This window comes from Perognathus longimembris, chromosome 16 (genome assembly GCF_023159225.1).
Source record: "Perognathus longimembris pacificus isolate PPM17 chromosome 16, ASM2315922v1, whole genome shotgun sequence".
Taxonomy (NCBI): Eukaryota; Metazoa; Chordata; class Mammalia; order Rodentia; family Heteromyidae; genus Perognathus; species Perognathus longimembris.
In genome coordinates this window covers 44,442,168-44,466,438 of record NC_063176.1, presented here as the reverse complement: position 1 = coordinate 44,466,438, position 24,271 = coordinate 44,442,168, and the positions used below count along the sequence as shown (strand labels likewise).

At 38.4% G+C, this 24,271-nt stretch overlaps 1 protein-coding gene across 4 annotated transcripts in view; it reads left to right on the top strand.

The window, feature by feature from the left end:
• The window catches only part of Stim2 (stromal interaction molecule 2), a 103,507-nt gene extending 86,828 nt beyond the window's left edge, over positions 1 to 16,679 (top strand). For 2 of the 4 annotated variants that reach the window (XM_048363815.1, XM_048363814.1), the window contains 3 exons: positions 8,511 to 8,784; positions 13,151 to 13,213; positions 14,716 to 16,679. In XM_048363815.1, coding sequence (XP_048219772.1) covers positions 8,511 to 8,784; positions 13,151 to 13,213; positions 14,716 to 15,193 — 815 coding nt within the window. In that variant the 3' untranslated portion in view covers positions 15,194 to 16,679. The remainder of the gene's footprint in view (positions 1 to 8,510; positions 8,785 to 13,150; positions 13,214 to 14,715) is intronic. The other 2 variants (XM_048363817.1, XM_048363816.1) reach the window with 1 other exon arrangement.
• Positions 16,680 to 24,271: the final 7,592 nt, after the last annotated feature.

Here is a 24,271-nt window from a genome sequence, read left to right as displayed (position 1 = left end):
TGTTTTGCCTTTTCAACTTTATTTTTCTCTGAAATAAGCCATTAGAGATACACTGAAACCTCTAAGGTAAACATGTTTTAATATTCTACCTTTTCAACTTTCTTTTTCTTTGAAATGAGCCATTAGAGATACACTGAAACCACAAAGATAAACAGGTTTTAATATTTTACCTTTTCACTTTCTTTTTCTCTGAAACCAGCCATTAGAGATACACTGAAGCCACATCGGCTCCCCTTGCCAATAGTAAAGTTGTGTACAGAAGCATGTTTTCCTTTTATTAAATACTTGTATATCCATAGCAATTTAGGATGTTTAAGAATTTAGATGTTACCAAATTATAGATATCATTTTGTAACATTTTTTGCTCAGAACTGTGTTTCAAATTTTTCTGCTTATATATTGAAGTAAGTTATTGGAACTGTCTAATATGAGTTAATTGTAGTTAATTTTTAAACACTGTAATTGATCTACTTTCCCACTTCAAATTTCTCTTTTTTTTTTTTTCTTGTTCAAATAGTGTATGAAGTGTCTTTACCTGGGTCTCTTTGCATTATAACTCCTGAGTTTCTCTTCCTGGACTCTTAGGAATGAATTGCTGGTCATTGGGGAGGCACTCTTTATCATTGCCAAGTTACTCTCAAAATGGTTCTCTCAGTTTTCATGTGCACGCTTACAAAGAGTGCTTATCTGCCTGTATCCTCACTCATATTTGGAATGTTGTGATTTATTTGTTTTGTAACTAATTGACTGAAATAATTCCTCATTGTTCCTAAAGTTATTTCCTTGATGTCTGTTAAAGGTTGAGTACCATTTCATCTTCTGACATTTGTTGTTAGATTTCTCTTCTAGTTACATGTATTGTGTTGGAATCCCTCCAAGATTCCTTATTATTTGGAACTGTTCCTTGTATTTTCTGGTTATTTGAAAGTTGCAGACACTTTCTCCTAGTCTTTGGCATTTTAATAAGTTTGAAAAGATGAGTTTTGCTTTTTAGAAGATGGTAGACTTTTATTTGTTCTCTTAAAGTTTTTAAGATTTTCCTTTAATCCTTTAGTCCTTTAATCCACCTGGAAGTTATTTTTGCTCATAGTGTGAGGTTGGAATCTAAATATATCTCTTGATGTATGGGTTAACAGTTGTCTCAACATCCTTTCCACTTTATCTCTGCTAGCTTGTAGTAACCCTTCTCTCCAGGGATATAGAAGCATATCCAGCTATTCTCTTTGCTTCTGTCAGTTCTGCTCTCCTTTGGTCATCATAACTTTACAGGAAATTTTGTATTTAATAAGACTAAATTCTGAATATTTAACTTCAGAAAGTCAACTAATGAAATGCCACAAAAATTTCCACTGGAGATAGGGTTTTTTGTGTGTGTCACTTTGAAAAGAATGTTTACAACATTTTACCATCAAGTATTGGTTTTTCTGTGTTGGTAGATTACTCTTAAGGAAATTCATTTCTTTTTTTTTTCTTTTTATCAGTGCATGTTACAAAATTATTTTTCTGCATATTCTGAGGTGATTGCTTTTTTTACTTTTTCTTTATTCTGTAAAATCTTAATCCATTCAAATAATTTCTATTTAATATCAGTGAAAGTGTATTTCTATTTAGTATCAGTGAAAGTGTAATTTTTTAACTTTTTTTGCTTGCTTGTTTTGTTTGCAGTGCTGGAGATCAAACCCAGGGTTTCACACATACTAGGCTTACATGCTTTAATCATAGAACTATTCTATACATTGACGTGTTTGCTATTTTTAGAATAAGTTAAGATTTCATTTGCACTATTATTTTAGTTACATTTCTTGTATCTTTAATCATACACTGTTTTAGCCATTAATTTTCCTTTCTAACACTTTCTGTTTGATTTTTTTTCAAATTTTTATTATCAAATTGATGTACAGAGAGGTTACAGTTTCATACATTAGGCATTGGATACATTTCTTGTACTGTTTGTTACCTTGTCCCTCATACCCCCCACCCTCCTCCCCCTTTCCCTCCCCCCCCCCCCCCCGGAGGTGTTCAGTTCACTTACACCAAACAGTTTTGCAAGTATTGCTTTTGTAGTTGTTTGTCTTTTTTTACCCTGTGTCTCTCAAATTTGGTATTCCCTTTCAATTTCCTGCTTCCAATACCAGTATACACGGTTTCCAATATACTCAGATAAGATTACAGAGATAGTGTAGGTACAACCACAGGAAGGTGATACAAGAACATCATCAATAATAGAAGCTACAGATACACATGGGACGTTGAAAGTAGTTACAAATGTGATATAACAATTGTTTCCATATCATGGAGTTCATTTCACTTAGCATCATCTTATGTGTTCATAAGGGTATAGCTATTGGGCCTTGTGATGCTCTGCTATGACTTGCCTAAACCTGTACTAATTATTCCCAATAAGGGAGACCATAGAGTCCATGTTTCTTTGGGTCTGGCTCACTTCACTTAGTATAACTTTTTCCAAGTCCTTCCATTTCCTTACAAATGGGACAATGTCATTCTTTCTGATAGAGGCATAAACTTCCATTGTGTATATGTAACACATTTTCCTGATCCATTCGTCTACTGAGGGGCATCTGGGTTGGTTCCAGATTCTCGCTATGACAAATTGTGCTGCGATGAACATTGTTGTGCTGGTGACCTTACTGTGATTTTGTTTGTGGTCTTTTGGATAGATACCCAAAAGTGGGGCTGCTGGGTCATAGGGGAGTTCTATATTTAGCCTTCTGAGGAATCTCCATACTGCTTGCCAGAGTGGCTGAACCAGTTTACATTCCCACCAACAATGAAGTAGGGTTCCCTTGTTTTTAACTTCTTTGTCAGGATTTTTGTTTATGTAGTGGCTTAGACTCAAGGCATCAGGCTTACTTTATAACTAGGTATTTTGCTGAGCCACACTTGGAGCTCTTTCTTTCACTGGTTATTTTGAGATAGAGTCTCCCTTTTTGCCCAAATGTATGCCTCATTTGTGATCCTCCTATTTTGTGCTTTCTGCTATAGCTGGCTTGACAGGTGTAGCTATTGGTCAAGAAGGGAATTCTCATGAATGTTTTATCTGGGTTGGTCTTGAAAAGTGAAGCTCCAAATCTCAGCCTTCTGGAGAGCGAGCTAGGATTATCCATGTCTGGCTGGTAATAGGGTTTATTTGTCCTTTTAATACTTGGCAATTTAACTTAATGTCAGTGTGTTTTGGTAGGGTAGAGAGGAGACATATTATAAAAACTATTAATTCAACTTCCTTAATTGTTAAAAGTATAAATTTGTTAAGTTATATAGTTCTAGGATATTGCTTGTTTTATGTTTTAAAATTTGTTGGCAAAAGATGCTTATAGTATTTTACAAGTCTCAAAATAACAGTTTCATCTTTAAAATATATCTTCATCGTCTTTATAATTACTTATTTATAGTACCTAGAAACATTATTGATTAATCTGGTATAGTTTTTTCCTTGATTTCATTTTTCACTCCTGAAAAAACGGTTAGCTTCTCTATTATCTCCCCTCTCATCTTTTATGTCCTTTCTTGGAGCATAAGCATTTGTGTCAACATTTAGGCACCTAACTCTGGGATTTTTCAGTTCTTAGTTCCCTCTTAATATATGATTATAAAGTTGTGACATTTTCATTAACTGCTTTACTCATATTGACAAAATTTGATATGTGTAACTTTATTATCACTAGAAATTTCTGATTTCTAGTATATCCCTTCCTTAATATATGTATTACTTGGAAGTATGTGTTTTAAGTGTCTAAATATATGTATGTTTTGTTTTTTCTTCAGTTTTTGTTTTTAATTGATTTATATTAAATTATATGTAGGGTTTTATCATGACATTTCTACACATAAAATATAATACACTTTCATCATATTTTCCCCATCTGTTACTTTTTATTATCCCTTCTTTTTCCCTTTCCCTCCCACCTTCCCACTGGTCCTCATTTCATTTTCATAACTGGTCAGGTAAAGAGAGGAAACATGATACTTAACTTTATGAAACTGGCTTATTTAACATGTTGATCTCCAGTTCCATGTATTTTCCTACAAATGACATAGGTTCACCCTTCTCATGTTTTTGCATGTATATGTACACCAAAATTATTCCATTCATCTGCTTATGGACATCTAGTCTGATTCTATAATTTGGCTAGTATGAACAGTGCTGCAGTAAATATGAGTGCAGTTTTTTCTCTATATATCTAATTTAATTCTTTGGGAGTATAAACAGAAATGATAGGGCCGAGTTACGTGGGAGTTACATTTTTATATTTTTGAGTAACCTCTATATTGATTTCCATTGTTGGAAATCACTTAATAGAAGTGAATGAGTAAACATTCCTTTCTCTCTGCTCTTATTATTTTTTAAAATCTCTCTTTTAAGTAGCTGTACCAAGGGGTTACAACTAATTAGTTTATATCTTGATTGATATTACTCCTTTCATCATTCTCTACTATCCAGCTATTTTTTTAATGATTTTTTTTGACAGTCCTGGAACTCGAACTCAGGGCATGGGCACTGTCCCTGAGTTTCTTTTGTTCAAGGCTAGCACTCTTACCACTTGAGCCACAGCACCACTTTCTGCTTTTTTCTGTTTATGTGGTTATATGGTACTGAGGAATCAAACCCAGGCTTCATGCATGCTAGGCAAACACTCTACCACTAAGTTACATTCCCAGCCCCAACTACTTTTTTTTTATGATAGCCATTTTTACAGGTCTAAAATGAATCTCTGTGTAGTTTTGGTTTGCCTTTCTCTGATGGCTAAAGATGGTGAACATCTTTTTATTTGTTTATGATCATTTTTAGATCTTTATTTGAAAAGTGTCTGTTTAGCTCATTTACCCATTTATTGAGAAGATTATATATTCTCTTGATTTAGATATTTGCATGTATTTATAGTATTCTGGAAAACAACCAAACACTTTTGTGAGGGAATCAGAGTGCTGCTAAAAATTTCTTTGCTTATGGCAGCAGTTTTAAGGATTCACTACCTCAGGGCCAGTATTTAGGTTTACCTAAATGTTAGGTTAAGGTTTCACATCTGGAGATACTTTTTGGTAGAATGAACTTAAACTCCAAGCTCCTTGGAGATTTAGGCCCAGAGTATGGTGTTTTTCATAGAGTCTTTGGAATACTTGTCTAAGATTATAGCAGTAGGAAAAGTTCACTTATTCACTAAGGATGTGACCCTTCTTGGTACTTAGTTTTTAATTCTTTGCTTCACATGGAACCAAGACCTCATTTTATATTCATAAAATAAAATAATTTCCTTAGATAATTGAAAGGATCACCTCACAAAGCAGTTGTAACAGTCCTTCTAGCATTTCTTCTTATTCTTTTTGCTTTGGCAACTGAAAATTTGATATTCTTGTTAGCTAGCTCAGCTGTGCATTTAAAGCAATTATATATTTAGCACAGCAGATTATTCAAAAGCATTTAAAATGTGTTTTGGGAGCATAGAACATTAATAGTCAGATCTTTGACCTCCATATTGCTAGAATCAGAAGTAAATGTATTTTTTTCATTCTTGACTCTCCTTCTTTCATCATAATCAACATAAAGTTGACCAAAAAGTATTTCCACTTCTATGTCTGTAGTATCTGTCAAATCTACATGTCACTGCCAACAGATTATAATAGACTTCTAGTTTATCTTCCCTTCTCATGTGTTATCCATCATATTACCCTTCATATTACCGCCAAAATACAAAAGGGAAATGAAATATTACTACTTAAAACCCTGAAAGCCAGACTCTTTAAATGGATTAGATTGCCCCGTTATCTAGTTTCCACTCAGAATTGAGAGAGCTTCTCTCCTGTGACAGGAATACTATATGCCTTCTATTACAGGAACAGTATGCCTTTCTTAGATCCTCAGAAGTATCACATTCTCTCACCTCTGTGCCTTTTTTTCCCAATTTCCCCCTTGACTTCTCATTTCAGGTCTCTGCATAAATGACTACCTGATGTGTGGTGGTGATGTTGATTGAAACAAGGGATACAGGAGTAGAAGTACAGTTCAAGAGGAAATGTTGCATTCAGTTAGACATCTGTGGAAAGTTGGTTATAAGGCTCTCAGGTTAAAAGGAAAGATAGAATATAGTTACAGATGTGGCCTTTTACACACTACAAATGATCTGTGAAGTCATGAGAATAGATGGAATTGTTCAGGATGAGTAAGTGAAACAAAAATAGAATAAGGCTTAGAATAGAACTTTGAAGATCACTCAGGAACAGGTAAAGATGGAGGTAAAAATGTACTGAAAGAAGTCAAGGAAAGAACTAAGTCGTGTTAGGTTCTGGTCAGAGGTCAGGGAGAATTAAAATACTCACTGAAGGCAGGTGCAGGTCATGTCCCAGTGTAAAATATTTTCACTGAAATTTTGACTGTACAATTTTTAAGAACAGCCTTAAGAGGTAGAGGAAGTTTTGTTGTTGTTGTACTTGTTGGCCTGTATTTTAGGTTTGTCTTCTTGGCATTTCTGTTTAAATGGTGATGGTTAAGTAGCAAGTGAGATGATGAAAATAGAGATAAGAGAAGGCCTACTCAAGTAGCATGCGAGTTTTAGGATAGAAGTGGGACAGATGACGGAAATGTAGTCAGAATCTAAATGTCTCGTGTCCTGATAAATAGAGAAGGATAATCTGTTTTGAGGAGTTTGGCTTTAGGGGGTTTAAGCAATAAAACTTCAGAAATGGAACATTTCTAAATGTAGTCAAGGCAAGGCATGGATTGACTATCTGAATGTCAGGGGAAGAGAAATGAAAATCCTGATTGGTTAAGTGTCACATCAGTCTTAGAGTTGAAGTTGCTCATGGTGATGATGGAGTGCAGTAGGACTAAGAAGTAACCTGTGAAGTAAAGGCAGTAGACTGTTATTGCCTAATAAATAGCACGAGGTTTGGAAGGAGCCTATTTTTATAAACGGGTGAAGGAGTAAGAGTGTGCAGACAGTGCTGGAAGGCAGCCAGCTTATTCTTGATGCATATATGATATGTGAAATGAGTAATCCTAGCTTGAGAAAGTTGTTCTCAGGCAAGTGATGCTTTAATACGGGAAATAAATGGAATGCCTTTGTGGTGATGACATTGAGGATGAATGACAGCCCAAGTTAAGCCTGAAGCTGAAGCACACAAGATTGATGGCACACATGGGATGAACTTGGCCTGACATTTAGTCCCATAAGAATCCATGTTCAAGGAATAGAAATGTTCAACCGTATTGTGATATTTCAAGAGATAGCCATTGATGAATGTCTGGACATTTTATTTTTGGTTATTTTCATTTCAATTTATTCTGTACATTTGAAAGTGGAAGGTAAAACATACAAACTAGGGCTGGGTATATAGCCTAGTGGCAAGAGTGCCTGCCTCGGATACACGAGGCCCTAGGTTCGATTCCCCAGCACCACATATACAGAAAACGGCCAGAAGCGGCGCTGTGGCTCAAGTGGCAGAGTGCTAGCCTTGAGCGGGAAGAAGCCAGGGACAGTGCTCAGGCCCTGAGTCCAAGGCCCAGGACTGGCCCAAAAACAAAAACAAAAACAAAAAACCATACAAACTATGAAAGCTTCATAGTACCGAGCAGTTTTAAAACAGAATACTAACCATTTCTCATAATTAAATTTTATTTCATGTTATGCATCTTCGTTATATTCAGAGGTAAAGATAATATTAACACACATACACACACAATACCCTCCCCTCCCATTTTTTTCTGGTACTGGGGTGTAAACTCAGACCTTGCACATGCTTGGCTTGCTTGCTCAGCTGGTACTCTACCACTGGAACCATGCCGCCAGCCTTGCTTTTTGCCTGTTAATTGGGAGATGGAGTCTCATGAACTTTATTGCGTGGATTGACTGGCTTCAAACTACAGTTCTCTAGATTTCAGCCTCCTGAGCAGCTAGGATTATAAGCATGAGCCACTGGTGCCTGGCTCATAATTCTAATCCTTTATAACCTATTTGTCAAACAAAAGTAAAAATCTATTAAGTTCTATTAAAAATTTTTCTACTTGAGATAAATGTTTAAAACCTTATTTTAACAGTGTTGTATAAATAGTGTTTTGGTATTTAAATGTGAGCAATAGCACTATAGAAGCAGTTTTTACAAAAGGCAAAAGAAATTAGATTTGGGAATAACAACTTTATTTTTGCTAACTCTCTGTTTTAAACTAACATCTATGTGTAAAAGAAGTATTGTTAAGTATAGACTTTTAAAAATAAATATGCTCTACTAATTTATATGTAAGGGTGGGTTGTATTGGGTAAATTGTATTGGGGTTAGTAATATTAGGGTTTTTTTTGTAAGACTGTTTATGTTCACTTATTTTTAGACTTGTGACTGTTTCTGCTACATCTTATATTTTAAATATTTCTAGCATTGGAGGTAGAGAATGATAGTATAATGTAGCTACTGGAATAAAGAAAGATCAAATCATGTATTTGCAGTAACCATGAAGCGATCACTAGGCATCACACGTGTTTTCATTGGCTTTTGTCTTTCAGGGACTGTGGCTAAACCTGCTGGATCTTTAGCCCGAAGCAGCAGTTTGTGTCGCTCTCGTCGTAGCATTGTGCCCTCTTCGCCACAGTCCCAGCGAGCCCAGCTTCCTCCACATGCTCCTCATCCAGCCCATCCTCGCCATCCTCACCTGCCTCAGCATCCCCAGCACTCGCTGCCTTCCCCTGATCCAGACATCCTCTCAGTGTCAAGTTGCCCTGCGCTCTATCGGAATGAGGAGGAGGAGGAGGCCATTTACTTCACTGCTGAAAAGCAATGGTAGGGGCAGTGAATAACGTGCGGAAAATGGGGTTGCGTTGGAATGAGGGATATGAGGATGGGCATGGAGGTGGGAACTGACGTGCATTGTATTGGCTCTCTGTGGCTGTGTAACAAGGTGCCACAGACTCAGTGGCTTCACGCGAGCACTCGGGTCTACTTCAGGAGTCCAAGCCTAGAGTGTGACTTATTTTTGCTCAGAGTCCCAAAAGCCTAAAATGAAGGATTGGCTGGGCTGTGTTCTCTCTCATTAGAGTCTAGGGTCCTCTCTCAAAGCTCGAGTGCTGAGTAGCAGAATTCAGTTCCTAAAGGCTGCCTGCCATTCCTTGCAGTGTGACCTACATCTTCACATGGAGCCAGCAGCAGCATTTCCCTTCTATAAATCCAGCCTTTGCTCTGAATCTCTAACCTTCTCTATCTCAGATCTCTGGACTCAAATTTAGTTACTTTGACAATAATCTCTCGTGCCAATTTGAGAGCTTAGTTTTATCTGTGGTATCGTTTCCCAGTAGTGCTTACATTTGCCTGTGATTAAATATCTAGTCAAGGTAGGTAGACACTAGAGGCTAGGAATTTGTAAGCCATTGGCTTACATTAGCCTCAGGCCCCAAATGTAAACTTGTTAGATGAATCTTTTTTTTTTTTTTTTTTTTTTTTGGCCAGTCCTGGTTCTTGGACTCAGGGCCTGAGCACTGTCCCTGGCTTCTTCCCGCTCAAGGCTAGCACTCTGCCACTTGAGCCACAGCGCCACTTCTGGCCGTTTTCTGTATATGTGGTGCTGGGGAATCGAACCTAGGGCCTCGTGTATCCGAGGCAGGCACTCTTGCCACTAGGCTATATCCCCAGCCCTAGATGAATCATTTTATATTAGAATATAAATGTTTGAGCCTGAATCCCAGCTACTCATGAGGCAGTGATAAAGAGTATTATTGTTCAAGGCAAGCCTGACCAAAAAATTAGTGAGGCCCCATCTCAACCATTATGTTAGTTGTGGGATGTGTAGCTGTGATTTCAGCTGTACATGAGGCCACAGGTAGGAGGATTACGTTCTGAGGCCACCCTCAGCTTAGAAACCACAACACTTCACAAAAGGATGATGTATGGCTCAAATGGTAGAGCAACCACCTAGTAACGCATGAGGTTCTGAGTTGAAGGCCTACTACTACCAGAACAAACAACAAAAACCAGTTGCCAAACAGACAAGCCAAAAACAATAACAGAAAACCCCATTAATTATTACAGAGAATTTAATTTGTTGCTACTTAATGATGTATTCTGTTGTATAATATATCCCAAAGTTTAAGAAATGTTGGAGAACCTAAAGGAGAAATGATAAAAGTAAGTAAATATGTTACATTTGTAACCTGCCTGGCTTCACACAACGGATGAAGCAGCATGTATTCTAGTCCAGCTTGAGACCCCTGTGTCCTGTTGTGGCTGAGAAGCTTCTCTTCCCTAAATCATATTCCTCCTTTGAATTGAATAGCACCTAGTCGCCTCTTGGCAGTCATGTGTCTTCAGAGTTTTAATATCCCTGTAAAGCAAAACAAAGGCAGCACTCCATGTGCTCTCACTTTCCCCTTAAAGCTCTTTACCCTACTCTGGATGATATTTGTCATTAAATGATCATTTTTTTAACCATAGTTAGCTACTCGTTCAAAGTTACTTTTATGACAAACAAGTGCTTAGCACAGCTTATTCTCAAAGGAAGAATGTATCCCCATTGCAATTTGGTAACTGCTCAGTTAGCACTTTAGGATTCCTTTTGTATGTGTCTTTACAGTATAACCATGGTTATCAGTGAGATAGCTTTGTCTGGCTTCTGGAAAGGGGTAGGAAAATTAGGCAAATATTTGCACTGTCCAATAAAAATTTTCCCTTCGAGGTTAAGCCCTCATGTCAGATAACAATGTCAGTGTCAGAAATTCACAGCTGTTTCAGAAGTAGAATTTGAATTCAGAAAATGTTTCTTCCTCTTTTTTTTTCACTCTCTCACTGTTGAACCACTAGAATCTTTACAGAAGAATAACTATACTTAATGTTTTCTGACTTTCATGTGCATATATTATGCATATGTTTATTTGAACTGTGCCTTGAATTGCCTCTTTTAATACTGTATCAAACCTGAATTTAACTGTATGCACGGAGAAAAAAGAATAAAAAATTAACATAAACAGCATATACAATTAAGTTCACCATTTCAAAGAAAACTTGTGCTAGAATGTAAATTTTACATTGTGCTGTGTCTACACTGCAAATTAATTAGTTATGGGGAAGAATCAGTATATTAGACTTTCAGTTCCTTTGATTTTAGAACTAGAAGTAACAGTAGATGTCAGTCAAATTCTCTTACTGTAACAGAAGAATTGAGAATCCACATTTCCTCACTTAGGCAATATTCTCTTCACACATTATTTAATGTATGTTTGATAAGTTTTTGATATATTTTAAACTCATCTTAGAAGTTAACATGCATAGCCATATAGTTGGCCTCCTCCTCTTCCTCCTCCTCCTCTTCCTTCTCCTCCTCTTCCCTCCTCCTCCCTCCTCCTCCCTCCTCCTCCCTCATCCCTCTTCCTCCTTCCTCCTCCGCCTTCCTCCTCCTCCTTTCTCCTCCTTCCTCCTCCTTCCTCCTCCTCCTTCCTCCTCCTTCCTCCTCCTTCCTCCTCCTTCCTCCTCCTTCCTCCTCCTTCCTCCTCCTTCCTCCTCCTCCCCTTCTAAATGGCTTTTTTATGAAGCAACACTGGTGAAGTCTCTTAGTTCTGTCTGTGCAGAGGAGAGGTGCTTTGGCTCTTTTTTTAATTTCATGTTTTTAATATCAATGCTAGGGCTTGGATTCTGGGACTCACTTAGCTTTTTCACTCCCAGCTAGTACTTCAATCACTTAAGCCATGATTCTAGTTCCTAAGTCACATAGTGCTAAGACAATTCATAGAATTGTAAGTAAATAAGTTCTCCCCTCCCCTCCCCTCCCCTCCCCTCCCCTCCCCTCCCCTCCCCTCCCCTCCCCTCCCCTCCCCTCCCCTCCCCTCCCCTCCCCTCCCTTCCCCTCCCCCTCCCCTCCCCTCCCCCTCCCCCCTCCCCTCCTACTTCCTCCTTCCTCCTTCCTCCTTTTGCAGTACTGATGTCTGAACTCAGGTCCTTTACACTTGGCAGGCTGGTACTATACCACTTGATCTATGCCTCCAGCCATATTTCTCACTGGTAACTTCAGAATTAGGGACTCCCTTCATGCCTGGGCATATGCCTACACTGTGATCCACCTATTTTTAGGCTTCTCATCATTGATGGGATGACAGGTGTTTGCCACTGAATTCAGCTTGTCTCTGTGGAGATGGAGTCTTGAAGATTTTTTTTTTTTTGTCTAATCTAGCCTGGAACCATGGTCCTCCCACTCTTAGCCTCACAAGTAGCTAAAGATTATAGGGATGAGCCACTGGCACCCAGCTAGCAAAGCAGCTTTTGGTCTTGGAAGAGATCCTCATAGATTGGGATGACAGGCGGGTGTCATTGCATCCAGCCAACTGTGGTTAAAAAGGCCACGAACTGGATAGATATTTGCACTGTCTAATAAAGGCTTCTTCACTCATGGTATGTCCTGTGCTGCCCTTGAATTGTGATCCTGTGATCCTCCCCTATTCCACCTCCCAGTTAGCAAGGATTATAAGTACGGGCCACTGCCATACAGCTAGTAAATTAGCTTTTGATTTGAGAAGCTGGATAGCTTCAAGGAACATCAATATATTCCATTCAGTTACTAATCATCCACTCAGCAAAACGTCACTTCACAGAAATATACCTACTGTGATTGATTTCTGAGTTTAGTCACTTTATCACTTCTAAACTGCCTTTGGTAGCACTATCAAATTCTGAAAGCATTGGAAGCTATGTCTTACATATATGAAATCATTAATTAAATTTTTAAAAAACGGTTTAGCTGGGCATCAATGGCTCATGCCTACAAATCCTAGCTACCGAAGATGCTGAGATCAGAGGTGGGAAAACAGCCCAGACAGATTCACTGGACTCTTATCTCCAACTGGCCAGCAAAAGCAGGAACTGGAGTTATAGTTCAAGTGGTAGATATATCTATATCTATATGTCAATATATATATATGTATATATGTTATCTCTAATACATTATTTAAATCTTCATTAGCCTAGGGGGGTTTGTACCTTATAATAAAGATACTCTTCACTTACCTGTATGAATAAGGTACATAGAAATGTATAAGTTCAGTCTAACAGATATCTAAAATATGGCTTTATCATGAAGTATTTGTCAAAAGTAAATGAAAAAAAAAAGCAGTAGTAATTAAAGGCCACCAAGGTGAGAGCTCATTCAGTTTATTCATTCTACAAATAGGAGTTCAGTGTTTGCTGTATGCTGGGTACTTGATGCTGAGCCGCATGAGCTGTTCCTGGCCGGGTAAATGCGAATCACTGTGTTCTTGCCTTCTGCCCTGTCTATTGTCTCACTTTATTTCTTTGCCAGGTTACTTTTACCTTGTCTCTATATCTTTTGTTTTTTAATCTGTCTTTTTCACAGAGTAAATAATCAGGACATGAAAAATCGAATTAGGCATAGTTCCTACTCCTCACTATTCCATTTTTTTCTTTCTCTTTCATTTGTTACATATTAATTTCTCACTGTGAGCTTTACACAGTTCTAGTGCAGAGAATACAGAAGTCTTTAAGACCTCCTATCCTAAAGTTATTTTTTTCTGGCAGTAGCATAAACAAGTTAATATGAAATGCCATTTTTGCTACTGGTACATTCTGAGATGTTGAAGATAGGTAAAAGGAAAATGACTGCTCCTTTCCACAGGTGACTGGGAGGGGCCTCTCTGGGGAGAGAGCAGTAGCTTAAAGGATACAAGCACTAAGCCACAGAGAGTTGAAAAGGAAGATAATAACAGACAGAGGAAACAGCAAGTGCTAAGCCCTGTGGGAGTGTCCATGCATGTTGCTGGAACAACACAGGATGTGGGGATAGAAAGCTAGCCAGACCAGATGTACAGGATCTTGTAGGCAGGGACTTTGGATTGGAAGGTCTTGAAGTGAGTGAGGTGTGGTGCTTGAGCTTGTGTGAAGTCCCCTTACTGGCTGTCTAGAGAAGTAACTGAGAGAAGCACAAGGATGGAAGGAGAGACCAGTTAGGAGCAATGGGATCACTTAGTGGTTCTGGAATAGGGAGTCATGAGGAGCATGCCCTTGAGCTATGTTTTGAAGGAATGGCAGGATAGCATTTACTGTATGCTGGCTGTTGGGTTATGAACTCCAGTTTTGTACCCTTATCTTTTTACCATAAAGAAATAAGAGAAACAGTCACAAAGGATTAATTCTGCAAGAATTTATTGAAAACCCACATTTCAAAACTAGCATTGTGGAGTTACCTTTCACCCCCTGTCCACTCTTTCACACTTCAGTTCTGTCTGTCCCCTTTTGAAAGCTCTAGTAGACTTTGCATTTTAGTGTAGTATGTTTCTTTTCTTCCTTAGGGAGGAACTGTATTTCATAAAGTCAATGAAACTTAAACAAAGGGAAAAGCAGTGACCAAAATTCCATCATTTCAAATATATAGATTCAGAAAAATGTAGTCAAAGAAAACAAAACTTGAAGTGTTAAAAAAGTGATAATATTTAGACATTTTTATTTCCCTTTCAACTGAAGAAATGATACTTATTTTCTTATATTCTTTCTTTGTAAGATTTCATTATAGTATATTTAAAAATTACACAGCTTTAATATAGCCTTAGTAAGTATATTAAAATTGTAATTTCCTAGTTAGATTGAAATGTGTACAGAGTTGTAACATTTCTTTTTTAAAATGTTTTAGCAAATAATAACATGTAGTTTTAGTTTGACTGTCTGTCAATACCCTTAGGAACACACTGACTTAGAAGTTCTGCCATTGACTCTCTCTTTCAGGGAAGTACCAGACACAGCTTCAGAATGTGACTCCTTAAACTCTTCCATTGGAAGGAAACAGTCTCCTCCTCCAAGCCTCGAGATATACCAAACAATGTCTCCTCGAAAGATATCCAGAGATGAGCTCTCCCTAGAGGATTCCTCCAGAGGAGATTCACCCGTCACGGCAGATCTCTCCCGGGGCTCTCCTGATTGCGTAGGTCTGACAGAAACGAAGAGTATGATCTTCAGTCCTGCAAGCAAAGTGTACAATGGCATCTTGGAGAAATCCTGTAGTATGAACCAGCTTTCTAGTGGCATCCCGGTGCCTAAACCTCGCCACACATCATGTTCCTCTGCTGGCAATGATAGCAAACCAGTTCAGGAAGCCCCAAGTGTTACCAGGATAAGCAGCATCCCACACGATCTCTGTCACAATGGAGAGAAGAGCAAAAAGCCATCAAAAATCAAAAGCCTTTTTAAGAAGAAGTCGAAGTGATCTGGCTGACTTGCTGGGATTTCATTTCAGCGGCACCTGTAAACTTTTTTTTCTCCCATCCTCTACTCTCTGTTTTTGTTTTAATTTTAGGACTGTAACTCCATTGGGGCTTTCGAAACTGGATGCCATAGTGGAATGTCCTTCAAGGCAACTGTCTAACTGTCTGCTTATTTAAGTGACTACATAGCCAATTCATCAAGCCAATTATTACTGAAAAATCAATGAGACGAGACAGTTTACAGTCATTTTCTGCCTATTTATTTCTGCATTTTTGATGGTGATGTATATACAATATTTTGTTGAAAGCCACTATGGACTTACAAGCTTTAACGGACTAGTAAGCCAGCATGGGCTTGCAAAAATTTCTTGTTTACCAGAGCATCTTCTTATCTTTCCACAGAGCTATTTACATGATGGACTAAATAACTTAAAAGAAGTAAAACTAATTGCACTACTGTTTTCCAGACTGGAAAAAAAATCTCTGCAAGTGAAACTGTATAGAGTTTATAAAATGACTATGGATAGGGAACTGTTTTCACTTTTAGATCAAAATGGGTTTTTAAGTAGAAACTAGGGTTTCTAATTGACTTGATTTCTGGAAACGAAAACCCATGCTTTTATTATGGGACGCTTCTTCAAAATGCATTTAGTATAAAGGTTCAAGTCCTGCTGTAAAGATCATGTTTTGTTTTCCCCAGGGCTTTCACTGTGATTTCCTGCATTTCAGGCTGTATGATAAAAATATAAATAATTTAAGGAGAGAAACCTCTTGATTCCTTATGCGAATGGAAGAGTTAAAGCTCAATTGGAGGACTTCAAACATTCACAAGCTGAAACTGAGGCGGGGCGTGGGGGATTCAGACCCTTGTTTACAGACTTCGAATAACTGCAAAGGACTTACGGTTTGTGAAAAATTTGTACTGTGGAAAAGATAATAAATTGGAGACAATATTGTGTGGGACTGCTGATATTTGTTGATAACACTCCACTAAAAACACTATGTTTTCTGGAGAGCCGTGTAAGCTATCTTGTTGCTTAATTGCAATATGAGAAATAGTGATAATTTGGAAGTTGTCAACAAATTTTCTTTCTATTTTATATTGTCTGTCATATTTTTATGTAGTTTGAAATGTTTAAGTGTTCTAATATCGAGATTAACAAATATAAATTTATGGTGCATTTAGATTGTGTTGTATTAATTTGTCAAGTTTGGTATTCATTAAATCAATAGGCTGTTGTAAAGCTTTCCTGTGACAAATGTCACATACAGTCCCAAAATGCATTACTATCTGGGGAGTTCCTGTGTGTTCTGCCTTGAAAAATTCAGTCATAAATGCTCTGATTAATGCACTATGGGTGGATGTTTGGATAGTCAGCAGATACACGTTAGCTAGAATGTGCTTTAGGATAATGGCTAAAATACATCATGTCTCACTCACTGGTCTTTAGATGAAAATGCTGATCGATAAATGAGAAGTTTCTTTGATATTTGCATCAAAGGAACCACTAATTAAGATTACAGAAAATTTTACAAAATCTCCTATAAATTATGATTGTTTACTTTCCCTTGGTTCTTTTGCTAAAAAATAAGGTGTTAAATGATATTGCTATAGGATGATACTTTTATATTTAGCAGATCAAATATTGTAAGGACAAACATTGACTGAAATGAAGGTAGCATTTTGGATAATAAATAAATAATAAAGATAATCTGAAAGGTAAGGTTCCAGAACAAACTCCTTAGCTATCTAAGAAGGGAAGTAGTTTTGCATAAAAAGCTGAAAAGCTTATTCAGAGTTAAGGGAATGCCTTATCTTTCATTTTCATATAACCAGGCAGGAGGAACTTTTCTCTTTGAAAATTTCAAAAGGGAGGGAAAGTTTATTGTTTGATTGGTAGGGAAGGTAAGAGCTGCTGGAGCTTGGAGGCTGGGGGCGGCACATGTGCTTCTAGCAGGATCACGCTTGTCTCTGCATGATGCTGTGGCTCAGCTGAGTGCCATTTGCCCGGAGGCTGGCCGGGGAGGCTGGCCGCAGAGAACATACACACTTTCCATCAGGGCACCTTTGGTGGATGCACCGTTTTCCACATTCATTTATAGATTTAACCAAGGAATATACTTACTACTTTACGTTGTTTACAGTATTAATTTTGAGTTAGTACAGTACTCTGTGCACGCAACAGGAAAGAAATTTGGGCAAGTGACAGTAAATTTTTTATAGCATTTATATAATGATAGCATTTCTGTAATTTTTAATTACCCATTTGTTTTATGTTAATCTTAAAAATTATTGTGTCTTCTTGCTTTCAAAAGTAATAAATTCCTTACTGTTAAAAGGGGGAAAAAAAGAACATTAGTTATAGGAAAAGTATAAAGAAAACAAAAGGAAGCAAATCAAATTTTACTACCCAAAATAGCTACTTTGAATATTTTGGTATGTTTTCTGCCAGATATTTTTCTACATACTGTTGTATATTTTACATAATTGAAATCATACTATCCATTTTTATATCATGCTTTTTTACTTAACATAAGCATTTCTGCAAATCATTAAAATTCTTTATGAGCAACATTTTAATGGCTGTATAATAATATGCTATTGTATGGATTTATCATAACCTTCTTAAACACTCTCCTATCATTAAACATTAGGTTGTTAACCAAATTCATGATATGTGGAGTGATAGCATGGAATATTTATTGAGCACTTTATTGCCAGACACTAATTTTAAACTCTAATATATATTCTCACTTTTTCACCAAACCCTGTAAGGTAGGTATTTTTTTAAAAATTTCCATTTGGCTGATGAACCACTAGCCCAGATACTTAATACTTTGCTGCAGATCACATACTAGTCAGTGGTAGAGCCATGTTCTTAACTTTTAAGCCATATAGTATATTTTTAAAGAAGTACATTGAAAATGTAGCACTGATAGCATTCCCAAAATACTTGTATGTGTGACTACTGTTTTATTTCATACCATTGTTTCTGAGTTACCATCTGGTTAAAACTTGAGCTGATTATTGTTCTTCAGCTAATCAGCATTTATTCTTCATGTATTCTTCATTCTTAAAAAGTAAATGAAAGAAAATCTAGGTTTAAAGTTTAGTCATATTGACCCTGTTTTTAGATCATAAATAAGTGTTGTCTTGTTTAAAATGATTTAGGTGGGAAGAGATAATATAGTTTTCTTAATTCATTAAACAAGTGTTTACTAGTTTACCATGTATCACTGTTTTGAGAAGCTTAGAAAGTAGACTAATATAACATTTGCTTACTTTAGCAAAATAGGACAGAAGTTCTTGTAAGGGATAGAAATGTAAAACAAATGTTGGGAAGGTGTGAGCTTGTAGAGGAGGGATTTTGCATTTCAAAAGTATTAAGTTGACGAGTAATTTAATGGTGCTCTTTTGCAAAAGACTTGGGAAAGCTATTAGGGCCAAGTTATAGGGCTTCTGCTAATTAGTAGTCTGGTTTTAGCAAATGAGTGGGCAATTACTGAGTTCCATCCACACTTGATAATAGCAGTGAGGGTGTTTATTTGTGGGTAATGTTCAGAAGCATAGCATCTGAGCGGTCTCATATAATCCTAGATAGTACTGATTAAACAGTTCCTCTCACTAGCCTTCAAATGGGCCAGTCTTGGTTGTTCAGATATCCCTGGGTAGATCCACATTCATTTTGAATGAATGGGGGTCAGGTTTCTGATTTCACATCCATTTTGAGATTGGGTTGGTTTTTTGTTTGTTTGTTTGTTTTTGTTTTTGTTTTTTTAAATTCTTTGTAAGTCTGAAGTGGCTTACAGGGACCTCTGTGTGGCTGTAATTGCTGCAGATCCATATGTGACATTTTAGAGGTTTTGGTTCAGATCTTGATTTCTTCTTTGGATTGAGAACAAATGTCCATCCTTCTCTCAAGTTATACTGCTCTGCCTGCAATGTCTTCAACATCGGCCTCAAGAACTGGGGGATAGCAGCAAGCTGGAAGGTAAGGCAGGCAGTGTATCTTCAAGCAGATGTGCAGCTATCCCACATCTCCAGTCCTTAATGGCCAACCTTGTGCTTCCCAGATGTTCCCCCCTCCAAGGTTCTTCCCTCTCAGAGTTGGACTATAAGAAATCGTACCTGGATCAAAACAGTTCTTTGTGTCTTGCTTTCAATCTCTTCAGTTTCATGTAGTCTTGTTCATAGCAGCTGCTTATTGTTGCAGTTTTCCTAAGAATACTGTTATTCCCTAACTGTTACTGTAGTCAAAGCATTATAGCATAGCTCCAAAATACCCAGGTAGGCTAATTTTTCTGTCTGTGAGAGTGTGAGAGGGTAAGACCTCTTCCCAGCCCACCTGCGTCCTCTGTTGTGTCGCCATAGACCAGGAGAATTAAGATCACCAACAGTGAGGGCCTACGAAGTTTTCCAAAGGAAGAATGTGGCTTTTTTGGGGGTTAGATTCTTCTTGAAAAGTTCTGCCTATGACATTCAAGATCTTCATCTCTATCAAAAAAATACCGATAGCACAACAACAATAACAAACCCCAAAACACCTCATGATACAAAGATGACTATTAAAAAAATACAATTTCAAGAAATTAAAGGGGGTGTTGGGCAAGGGGATAAAAAAAAAAAAGCCTTTGTGCCACAGTGAACTACTATACCAGAAGTTGCCTTAGACATTTAAAGGTAAGAAAATTAGCCTGAAAATAGGATTGGGACTTGGGCTGTGGAAAAGGATTGAAGAAGGAGAGGAAGGGTACATGAGGATGGGTGCATTTAATTTATAGATAATCTCTTCTCTGCTGTTTTGGACCCTGCCTAATTTTCTATTTTTGTTAATTAAAAAACTAATTGAATCTTTAGTTGGTGAACTTTCTAACTGCACAATAGACTTTCTCTGGATGAAGCATTTCTGTGCCTTTTCATCCTTGACAGATAAAATGTAAACAGGTTAACAAGGAATCTTACACTCTGGCTGTCGGCCCGAATTGCCTCAGGTGTGCTGCTTTTGGACACACCCAACCATCATTCAGGACTCCAGTTTCCCTCCCTCCTCCCTGCGCTCCTACTGCTTTTTGCTGAGGTGTGCTAGCTAATCTTGGCGAGCCATCTAAATCTTTACCTCTGCTCCCATCTCCAGGAAGCCTCCTCCCATGAGTGCTTCAGACTGAAAGAGACCATGTCTGTGTGTGTGTCCAGAATTTTCTGTTTCATCATACCACTTGTCATATTACTTTACAGTGACTTGGCTACTTGTTTGCCCAATAGACGAAACTACCTAAGTGCAGGGACCCTTCCTGTCTTAGCTGTGAACTCCCAAGAACTGACAATTTAGGCACTGAATACATTACGTGCCTGGTGAGTGGATAAATGAATAATAGCCACCATTGCTGCCTTCAGGTTCCAGATCACGAAGGCCCTTCATGAACTGATTTTTTAGAAAACAGTTTAAGACTAATAACCAATACAAGTGAGTATTGTGTACTGATCTTTCATTGACTTCTGCGAGGCTTCTGGAAGGGAAAGATCAAGATGGCATGGAGTGATTAGTGTGTTTTCTTGAAGAAATTTTTTTTTTTTTTTTGGCCAGTCCTGGGCCTTGGACTCAGGGCCTGAGCACTGTCCCTGGCTTCTTCCCGCTCAAGGCTAGCACTCTGCCACTTGAGCCACAGCGCCGCTTCTGGCCGTTTTCTGTATATGTGGTGCTGGGGAATCGAACCTAGGGCCTCGTGTATCCGAGGCAGGCACTCTTGCCACTAGGCTATATCCCCAGCCCCTTGAAGAAATATTTTTAAACTCAGACTCTGCAATGAGGGATGACTCAATAGGCCTTACAAGAGGGAAGATTCTTTCAAGCTATGTGTAGAGCTCAGTGTCTTTACTGAGCATATTCAGGCTGGTCTCTGCCCTTGTCCTAAACTCAGCATTTAATGGCAATATTTTTTATCTAGTAATTAGTGTGAGTCTTTGTATTAACCAGTACATTATGTTGTGAGAGTACAGTGTGCTGGACAAATAGCAATGATAAGCCTAGTTCTCATCTATTTCAATGAGCAAATTCATAATTATTTTAGTTACCACACTTGTGTGGTTTGTTTTGGTGTTGGTGCTGAAAATGGGGCTTGAAATCAGGGCCATTTCTACCAAGGAAGGCTTTGAATCTCAATCCTCAGGTCTCAGCCTCCTGAATTTCTAGGATAACAAGCATGAGCCACCAGTACCCAGCTACTACAGGTGCTATGAAGAAGAGTTCACAGGACTCTGGAATGATATAGAGGAAGTTCGATTGAAGTGGAAGGAAAAGGCCTTTGCTGAAGAAATGGCCCTGCAGAATTAAGAGGAAGCTGATCAGGAGAAGAGATTTCCAAACCAAGCAGTGGTAGTAATACCATGTATAGAAAGATTATATGAAGGAACAAACCAGCTTCAAGAAACTGAAAGCATAGCTGGCTGGGTTTGACTGAGGAAAGGGAAGGGACAAGATTGGCCTTCAAGCAGGCGCCATATTGGAGCTATTTGGACTTGACCTTGAAATGAACTCAAAATCACCAGCGAGGTCAAGGATATGAAAAAGTCCTCTACCTTGTAGCATCATTACTTCCAGATGGGTTGAGAGGAATACACCAGTTACATACCTCCTGGAAGTGTCTCAAGTACTCAGAAAAAAACCAACTGGTTTCCAAATTGAGAGAGACAAGAATAGGGTGAGAATGAGTGCTGTATTGAAGGGGCTTAGCAAGGACCCCAGGGAGAACATGGGGTGTGGCTCAAAGTTGTACAGCACTAGCCTTGAGCAGAAAAGCTTAGGGACAGCACCCAAGCCCTGAGTTTGAGCCCCATGACTGACAACAAAGCTCATGGGAATATTCTTAAAACTGACAAGTAGAGGACCTGTCTTGCAAGTTGGTTTTCCTCCCTTCTTTGTCTTCCTCTCCCCTCCCTCCCTCACTTGAGAGACACAGCATCCTCTTTTTTTTTGTTGCATTTTTAGTGAGAATATATATATATATTTCTGATTAGGGAGCTGCAGGCAGCGGCTGGTCTTGCATTCACTATGGTCTGTGTTGTTCGTGCTGTATGCCTGACTGGATGGTGAAGCAAACTGAACTCTCTTGCGTGAAGCTGGCTTGGATGAGTACCAGCGATGCCTGCCTTTCCACGCCGAGTCACAAGGCCTTCATGTGGAGGAGAACACAGTGAGAAGCAACCTTCACCTCAGGAGGCATTTTTGTTCAGCTGCAAATCGCAGAAAACATACTAAGCAAGTGTCTTAAATAATTAAGGTGCATTTCCCCCTCTTCTCCCCTTCATTGAATAGGATACCCACAGGAAAGTGGTCCAGGGGGGAGTTAATGTAGCTCTGAGATGCTACCAGAGCTTGAGGACATCCAGTCTTTCTATTTACCCAGTCGCAGTTGCCTGGTGGCCTAAGTCAGTTGCTGGCATCCCATTCTTCTGCAGGCTGGAAGAAAGGCCAGTGGGAAATGGTGCATTCTGGTGCATGCTACTTCTTTGTAAAGAGATTGTTAAGACCTCCCTTTTTAGCAGACAGCCAGAGAAATGTCATAAAGCTACTCTTAACTAGAAACACTAGAAATGTAGTGAGTTGATATCTGATTGCCTGCTGCCTCAAACACAATTGGGGTCCTACTGATAAGAAAGAGAAGGGGAGTAGATTTTTAGTAAAGAATGAGGCTTCTTGGCCACTTTTCAGTGTCTCTGTGTGTGTGTCTGTGCACGTGCATGTGTGTGCCTGTGTGTGTGCTGGTACTGGGTACTGGGGTTTGCTTTTACTTGGCTTTTTCCCCTCATGGCTGATACTCTGCCACTTGAACCATTCCTCCAGTTCTGGTATTTGCTCATCAATTGGAGATAAGAGACTCACAGAATGGTGTTTGTTTGTTTTTTTTTTTTCTTTCTCAAACCCCATTCTTCAGATCTCAGCCTCCTGAGTCTCTAGGATGCAGCAGTAAGGCACCAGCACTTGGCACTTTTTAGAGTGTCTTTTAATAAGCACATAAGACTTTAAAACAGAGATGATTACATTTCAGAATTTACAACACGTAGAACAAAATATGTGACAATGATCACAAGAGACATATAACTATATTCTTGAAAGCATCTTTCATGTCACACAAAATAATGTGACTTTATGTAGTGTATGATAAGTAAGATGTGGGTGAATACTGAAATCCCTAAAGCAAGACCATTAAACAAAATAAGCAATAGCTGAAACCTCAGTGGGAGCCACAGAATGCTTAAGATTTGATTAATTCCAAAGAAATAAGGAGAAATAGAAGAACCATAAAAAGAAACTGAAAATTGGAGAGATAACTAGCAATATCATAATTATTTAATAATGATATTAATAATTACTTGAGCCCTGGGAATGTGGCATAGTGGCAGAGTGCTTGCCTAGCATGCATGAAGCCCTGGGTTTGATTCCTCAGTAGCACATAAACAGGAAAAGCTGAAAGTGGCACTGTGGCTCAAGTGGTAGAGTGCTAGCCTTGAGCAGAGGAAGCTCAGGGACAGTGCCTAGGCCCTGAGTTTAAGCCCCAGGACTGACAAAACAATACTACTACTACTCACAACCACTTGATTTAAGAGGCAAACTCCTTAGATGGACAAGACTGTAAGACTGTCTATAAATGGTGTAATTTAAGTACTGTATAAGTAAATAAGGGGGGAGAAAATTATATACCATGAAAGTTGTAAGCACTGGAAAGCTTCGTGTGAGAAGAGGTCAATTCACCAGGAACATACAAAACCTCTAAATCTTATATGTATATAAACAACAGCTGCAAAACACATGCAAGAAAGCCAAACAGGATTGAGTCAAACCCCAATTAAAATGGAAGTTTCTTATATTCTCCGTATGTTGATGGGAAACAAAAATAACCAGCAAGAGGGGAAGTTGTACCTGTCCTGACCACTGAGGCCCTTACAAACCCTCCTCCTCCTGCTGTCATCTGTGCACATATTTCAATGTCCTTCTTTCATCAACAGCATGTGAGCTCAGCTCAATAAACAAACTGCTTGTTCAAGAGGGAAAAGACAACATGAAATGTCGGTCCAAGTCAGC